Here is a 7,624-nt window from a genome sequence, read left to right on the forward strand (position 1 = left end):
CTCATCCACCCGGGCTGTGAACACTGCCAGGGTTGGGGCAGCCACAGCCTCCCTGGGCAACCTGGGACAGTGTCTCACCACCTGAACAGGAAAAATCTTCCTGGTATCTAAATTTCCCTCTTTCACTTTCTCCCCATTACTTCTTGTCCTGTCACTGCAGTTCCTAACCAAGAGTCCCTCTGCAGCTTCCCTGGAGCCCCTTCAGCTCCTGGAAGGTGCTCTGAAGTTTCCACACAACCTTCTCTTCTCCAGGCTGAACAGCCCCAACTCCCTCAGCCTGTCCTCAGAGGGAGATGCTCCAGTGCTCTGAGCAACTTTGTGGCCTCGTCTGGACTTGCTTCAACAGTTCTATGTCCTTCTTATGTTGTTGGTACCAGAACTATGTGCAGCACTCCAGTTGGGTCTCACAAGAGCAGAATAGAGGGGAAGAATCACCTCCATTGAGCTGCTGCTCACACTCCTGTGGATATAGCCCAGGACACAGTTGGTTTCTGGGCTGTGAACTCAACACTGCAGCTCATACTGAGCTTATCATCAACTGTCACCCCTAAGTCCTTCACACTTGACCCATGTGTCCCTCCTGTGTCCCCCCAGGTGTAACTGCCACGCGCTGGGCTCCACCAACGGGCAGTGTGACATCCGGAGCGGGCAGTGCGAGTGCCAGCCCGGCGTCACCGGCCGGCACTGCGACCGCTGCGAGGGCAACCACTTTGGCTTTGGCTCTGAGGGCTGTAAACGTAAGTGTGAGAGGCTGCAGTGAGGCAGCTGGGAAGGGTGTTCACAGCCAGACGTGCTTTGAGTTCCTCCTGTCTCTGGGAGGTGTTTTCTCACCTTGCTCTTCGTCGCAGCAGAAGTTGGTGCTCTTATGTCTGTGCTGTGCGTGATGAAATTTGATCTCTGTACTATAGCTTAACTCCTTCTGCTTTTGTTATCATTTACTTATCCAACTTACTAGATATCCAAGTCATTAGATACTCACTTCTCTTTGGTGTAAATACATTCTCTGAATCTTGGCCTGCCACAGTCCTGTTTCCTCAGGTTAAATCTCACAGCTACTCTGCAGGTGGCCTCGATATACAGATTCTGTCTTGAGGAGCAAGAGATCTTGTAAACACCATTGTAAAACAGGATGATCCAAACTATCCTCATTGATATCCCTCCCTGTAAGGAGCAGGAAAATTAACTGCAGTTGGTTACAGTGAAATGGGGTAGAACAATTCTGTGTGGGAGAGGAAATAGCAATACTGAACACATGCGTTGAGTTCATAGTTTCATAGTATGTTAAGGGGCTGGAATGGAGTTAAGAGATGATCCCGCCCCAACCCCTGCCCTGGGCAGGGACACCTCCCAGCAGAGCAGGTTGCTCAAGGCTCATCCAACCTGGCTGTGAACACTGCCAGGGTTGGGGCAGCCACAGCCTCCCTGGGCACCCTGGGACAGGGTCTCACCACCAGAACAGGGAAAACTTCTTCCTGATACCTAATCTAAATTTCCTCTCTTTCAATTTCTCCCCATTACTCCTTGTCCTATCAGTGCAGTTCCTAACCAAGAGTCCTCTGCAGCTTCCCTGGAGCCCCTTCAGCTCCTGGCAGGTATCTGCTGGGTCCCCTTTGTGGGTAGAAATGCCCTGACCAGGACTGTGTTCCAGCTTTGAGGTTGTGCCCTGTAGCTCTTGCATATACTTTGTAGAGTATCGAGGTTCTGCTCTTGCCCTGTGGGTTTTGGGGTGCTCCTGCCTCGTGCATTCTGACTGGGGTTTCCATTGCCACAGCCTGTGACTGTGACCCCGAGGGCTCGCGCTCGCTGCAGTGCCAGGAGAACGGGCACTGTGAGTGCAGGGAAGGCTTCGTGGGCAGCCGCTGCGACCAGTGCGAGGAGAACTACTTCTACAACCGCTCCTGGCCAGGCTGCCAGGAGTGCCCAGCCTGTTACAGGCTGGTGAAGGATAAGGTAAGGCCACAAATGCTGCTGTTGGTACCAGTGGAGGTGGTGGCACATGCCCACCCGTGGCTGCTGCTTGCTGGAAGCAGAGAGGCTGAAGATGCTCTGCCATGCCATAGCTGTGTTCTATTCCCCTCGTGTAGGTGGCAGAGCAACGTGAGAGGCTGCAGGAGCTGGAAAATCTTATAGCAAACCTGGGTACAGGGGATGAAGCTGTCACGGATCAAGCCTTTGAAGAGAGGTTGAAGCAGGCAGAAAGAGAAGTTACAGAGTTGCTCCACGAAGCACAAAAGAGCAAAGGTGAGTTGACCTAATCAGACATGGCTTAACTGAATGAGTTCATTACCTGTTCCCTTTGGACACAGTGTGGTTTATTTCAAGCCTGTGCTTGAAATAAAAACCAGGACTGACAGCTATTTGGGGGAGCACTGAGATAGTGTATGTTGTTATCAGAGCAACAGTGCCTGTGCTTTTATCCCTGTTGTTCCTACCAGCCTCTGTTGTACATGCAAGTTAAAGATTTGTCTCTAGCTCTGTGCAGATCCAAGTGTTTGTGTTCCCCTCTCCAGATACAAAGGATGGTTTTATTTGTTAAACAAGCAGAAGACTTTCCAGTATACTTATTACACTTATGAGTTTGCTCAGGCATCTTGGGATAAAGTAGTTCTTGTTGGGATATCCCTAGCAATCAGAATGAAAGCTTCAAAATCCTGAGGAGTGCTGTTGTGATGGCCTTTAGCTGCTTTTCCTGTTCAGCTCTGCTTCAAATTGGTGGTTGTACTGTCACCTCTACCACAGGATGTTTGTGAGCAGGATGTTGGTCACGTCTGTGGCACTGGTTTGTCCTTAGGGTCTCTTTAATGTGTGAGATGATGTGTGTTTTGGAGAAGAGAAACTTGAAGGAGACTATTGACTTTGCAGTAAAAGATGTTCCCCTGGGAGTTGGTTCAGTGATTTCAGACCACTTTGGGGCAATCCATCCCCTTTGTGGGAAGCTGGGAAAAAGCTGATGCTCATGCAGTGCTGGTGTTTGCTTGGGAAGATTGCTGCCAGTGGGAATAATCCCTGAAGATCTTCTCAGCTGAGGTAGATACATGCTGTCTGTTTGATGTCTGTGCCTAGATAATAGTCCCACATAAGGGGATCAGAGGGTGGGGATTGGAGAAAGGTGAGGGAAGGGTTTGGGTTTTGTCATAGTATTTTTGATTCTTTCCAAGTCTTAGAATCATAGAATCATTTAGCTTGGAAAGACCCTTAAGATCAAGTCCAACCATTCCCCCAGCACTGCCAAGGCCACCACTAAACTGTGTCCCCAAGTGCTACATCTACATGGTTTTTCAGTCCCTCCAGGGATGGGGACTCCAGCCTGTTCCAGGTTGTTCTCTGAGAAAACCCTTTAGGTGAAGAAAGTTTTCCTAATATCCAACCTAAACCTCTGCTGTAACTTGAGGTCATTTCCTCTTCTCCTATTGATTGTTACCTGGGAGAAGAGCCCACACCTGTCTACAGCCTCCTTTCAGGGAGTTGGAGAAAGAGAGAGAGAATGTGCCTCCTGAGCCTCCTTTTCTCCAGGCTGAGCTCCCTCAGCTGCTCCTCATCAGACTTGTTCTCCAGCTCCTTCCCCAGCAATGTTGCACTTCTCTAACTAAGCAACAAGTTAAATGCAACACAGATTCCCCTTGCAAAAGTCTGTGCACATCTTTAGGAGTTATGTGTGCTTTTTCTCTGTAGTATGTTTTTGAAATGTGTGTCAAATGTTCATGTTAGGTACCTAAGTCTGCTGCAAGGTCGAGGTATTTAGGAAAAATCTTGATTTTGGAGGCCTGTAGGCTTCTGCTTGTACTGATCTGCTTGTACTGCATCTCTTACTGATGCTCTCAGCTTTTCAGAGGTAGCTGCCCCTGGCCATGAGGCACCTCCCTGTGCTGCAGTGGCTTCATTATTAAGGTGTTGTGGGGGGTTACCTGGTGGTCCAAAAATTTGGGGAAGTTTGGGAGGCTTGTCCTACAGATGAGAGAACCAAGGGTCTATCCTGCCAGCTTTTATCACCCCTTTGGTTTGGGGGCAAGTTTGAAGTGGGTTTACTATTCCACATAGCTCCTAGCTGCTCCCTGTGGAGACTGTGTCTGGTTTGGGAGTAGCCACCATTGCTCAAAGTAGAGAGTAGTGTACAGCCCCACTATTCTTCCATCTCTGCTTAACTTCTGGGAGTTGAGCTAAAGAGAATTCCCTAAGCAGATATTTCATACCCATTGAGAAGAGCTCTGTTGTCACTTTAAGTCTGTGACAGAGGTGAAACATGATTCTGAACACAAAATCCCCCATCAGAGTCGGTTCCAACACCCAGCAGGATTGTCTTATTAGTAGTTAATGGCTTTTCATTTCTCATATTTGGTGCACATTCTGATGGTGACTTTGATCTCAAGCTGAGTGACTTATGGAACAGCTTTGCTGGTCCCCTTTCAGTGGGGGATTAACCTGCCAATGTGGTGCCTGCAGTGGTAAGCTGCTGCTCCAGCTTCTCTTCCTGCTGTAATTAATTTTGCTTCCTCTTTCATATTGTGTCTTTCAGACGTAGATCAGGGCCTCATGGATCGTCTCAAAGACATCAACAGCACACTAACAAGTCAGCTCAACAGGCTGAGGAACATCCAGGGCACAGTGAGGGAGACAGAGAACCTGGCAGAGCAGGCCCGGGTGCGGGTGGAGGACACTGAGGACCTCATCAGCTTAGCTTCAGATCTGCTGGAGAAGGCAAAGGTGGCAGCTGATAACGTGGTGAGTGTGCTGCAGAGATCCCACACAGCTGGGAGAGCAGAGGACCTTCCTTCTGTGCCCTCTGGTGTGCTGCTCTGCTTGGTCTCTCTCTCTCTCTCATGTAACAAATTGTCATCAAGATGATGAGAAATAAATGAAGGAAGTTCACCAGTATCTGTCAGAGATTGTGTCTCAGCTCCTGCTCAGAGAAACCAACTTGAGAACTCCTAAATAAATATCAACACTTTTGTGTTTAAGGGATAACCAGTGGTAGAAACTGCATGCGGTTAAGAAAAGCTTATAGAGAAGTCAGAAATAGGTTAAACACATCTCTAAGCATTTAGATAATGACATTAAATATTTAAATCAAAGATGAATAAAAGATGAAAAAAGAGGTCTAGGGTTTTTTTTTCATCCCTTCTGTTTCTTTTCCCAGTCTATTACACCTCCAGATCAGAGTGGGGACCCCAACAACATGACCCTGCTGGCAGAAGAGGCTCGGAAGCTGGCAGAAAGGTAGGCTGTGGCCAACCACAGTCCCATGGGCCACAGCAGGGCCCTGCTCTTCCCTGCAAGGGGAAGCAGATCTCATTTGCTGGGTAGGAAAAACACACCCTGTGACTAAGAGACTGGCACTGTGGGGACATGCCTGCGTGGCACTGAGGGCAAACACTCAGTGGGTGAACAAGGGCCATGGCAACTGTAGCATCTTCCATTGCAAAGGTTTCAGTATCACCCATATTGAAGCCTGGGGAAGGAAGGAAAAGCAAGAGAGAATAAAATTGAAGCTAGAAACTATTGGCTGCCAAAGCTAATGGCATCATTTTATTTTCCATTGCCTTATCCAGACACAAAAAAGAAGCTGATGAGATTGTTCGCATAGCCAAGGCTGCAAATGATACTTCCACAGAAGCTTATCAACTGCTGCTGAAGACTTTGGCTGGAGAAAACCAAACTGCAATTGACATTGATGAGCTCAACCATAAGTGAGTCAGGAACACAAAATTGGTTTTATTTCCTGGCTTTAGAGCAGTGCTTAAAGCTAAAACACCTTCTGTATGCTCTGGGGTTTATGAGAGTCGATTTTCAATTACTTAGCCTCTCTGTTCTCTTCCTGAATTCAGTTCTACCAAAAAAAAAAATACTGTAACATAACTGGATCCTTTGGGAATTTTTAGGTACAATCAAGCAAGGAACATTTCTCGAGACCTAGAGAAACAGGCCAACAAGGTGCTGGCAGAGGCAGAGGAGGCTGGAAACAGAGCCCTGCAGATCTATGCTAACCTTACCAGCCTGCCTACTGTGGATTCCACGGGGCTGGAGGTACGTGTGGGCAGCACAGTGTGCAGTATCTCCTGGAGATTGCATGTTCCTCACACACCCTGCATGTGCTGTGCTAATGTTCTCTGCATCAGAACAGTCTGTGGGAGTGTTGTCCAACTAGGCTAGGCATAATCTAGACGTGTGCATTTCAGCTTTTACACCGTAGGACTTGAGTGCAGGAAACCACCTCCATAAACCCTCCACCTCCCCCAGTCTCTGAAGGACAAAACTCTGAGTGAAGTGTTTGCCAACCATCTTGGCTTGAACAGAGAAGTGTAAAAATTTGCCACCTGTTCAGAAATTCTTTAACCTTCAGGAATCTCTGTGTGTTTCTGATTTCCATTTGCAGAATGAAGCAAATAAGATCAAGAAGGAAGCAGAGGAATTGGATCAGCTAATTGCCAGGAAGCTGAAAGATTATGAGGGCTTGAGAGAAGACATGAAAACAAAGGAGCAAGAAGTAAAGAACCTCTTGGAGAAAGGGAAGACAGAGCAGCAGGTGAGTTGTTTTGTACAGGATTTTGTTCCCTGGAAAAATAGACAAGGTAGACAAGTAACTGGCCAGATACGAAAGATTTGGTCTTCCTCAGTCTTGTCTTTGTTGTTAATTATGAGAATGATCCCAGAAAGGAGATGCAGAAGGATGTTAAAAGCAGTGGCCTTGAGGCTGTGTGGGAAAATAGGGATGTTTGCCAGGTGAGGTGTGTCATCTTTGTGTTCAGAGCAGTGATCCAGAAGTGCCTACGATCCCCTGGTCTCAGGGGAGGCACTGCTCTTTGGGATGGCGTTGGTGCTTCAGGCTGAGCAGTGCTTTTGGTACACCTAGGTGGTTGTCCTTCAAAAGGTGAGAATCTACTGATACCTGTTGTGTCTCCTTAGACTGCAGACCAGCTCTTGGCTCGAGCAGATGCAGCAAAAGCCTTGGCAGAAGAAGCTGCTCGGAAGGGCAATGGCACACTCCAGGAGGCCAACACCATTCTTAACAACCTGAAAGGTAAAGAAGCAGCACTTGCAGTGAATCCTTCAATTCCTGTGTAACAAGTCACTTAGCAGTAGAGTATCCTGGTTAAACAGGATGTGCTGTTGCTCATTATCTGAGTCTTGGGTGGGTTCTTTTTGCTTGTTTTTCTTTTTTTTTTTAAAAAAAAGGGCTTTCAGTGACTAGAAATCTCCTTTTTAGCAATTTGAAGTGGCTCTGTTCCTTACTGAGCATCAGAATCATAGAGTCATAGCATGTTAAGGATTTGGGATGGAGCTTAGAGATCACCCAGCCTCACCCCCTGCCCTGGGCAGGGACACCTCCCAGCAGAGCAGGTTGCTCAAGGCTCATCCAACCTGGCTGTGAACACTGCCAGGGTTGGGGCAGCCACAGCCTCCCTGGGCACCCTGGGACAGTGTCTCACCACCAGAACAGGGAAAACCTCTGTCTGATATCTAATCTAAATTTCCCTCTTTCACTTTATCCCCGTTACTTCTTGTCCTGTCAGTGCAGTTCCTAACCAAGAGTCCCTGTGCAGCTTCCCTGGAGTCCCTTCAGACACTGGAAGGTTGCAATGAGGTCCTTGCACAACCTTCTCTTCTCCAGGCTGAACAGCCCCAACTC

At 48.0% G+C, this 7,624-nt stretch overlaps 1 protein-coding gene across 1 annotated transcript in view; it reads left to right on the forward strand.

The window, feature by feature from the left end:
• The window catches only part of LOC103798902 (laminin subunit gamma-1-like), a gene marked incomplete at its 5' end in the record, with an annotated part of 11,049 nt that overhangs the window by 648 nt on the left and 2,777 nt on the right, over positions 1-7,624 (forward strand). The window contains 9 exons of the mRNA XM_009071186.1: positions 595-737; positions 1,772-1,950; positions 2,085-2,241; positions 4,514-4,719; positions 5,135-5,214; positions 5,547-5,684; positions 5,877-6,021; positions 6,371-6,520; positions 6,901-7,015. Of these exons, the coding sequence (XP_009069434.1) occupies positions 595-737; positions 1,772-1,950; positions 2,085-2,241; positions 4,514-4,719; positions 5,135-5,214; positions 5,547-5,684; positions 5,877-6,021; positions 6,371-6,520; positions 6,901-7,015 (1,313 nt within the window). The remainder of the gene's footprint in view (positions 1-594; positions 738-1,771; positions 1,951-2,084; positions 2,242-4,513; positions 4,720-5,134; positions 5,215-5,546; positions 5,685-5,876; positions 6,022-6,370; positions 6,521-6,900; positions 7,016-7,624) is intronic.

The sequence above is a fragment of the Acanthisitta chloris genome, unplaced genomic scaffold (assembly GCF_000695815.1).
Source record: "Acanthisitta chloris isolate BGI_N310 unplaced genomic scaffold, ASM69581v1 scaffold1513, whole genome shotgun sequence".
NCBI classification, from domain to species: domain Eukaryota; kingdom Metazoa; phylum Chordata; class Aves; order Passeriformes; family Acanthisittidae; genus Acanthisitta; species Acanthisitta chloris.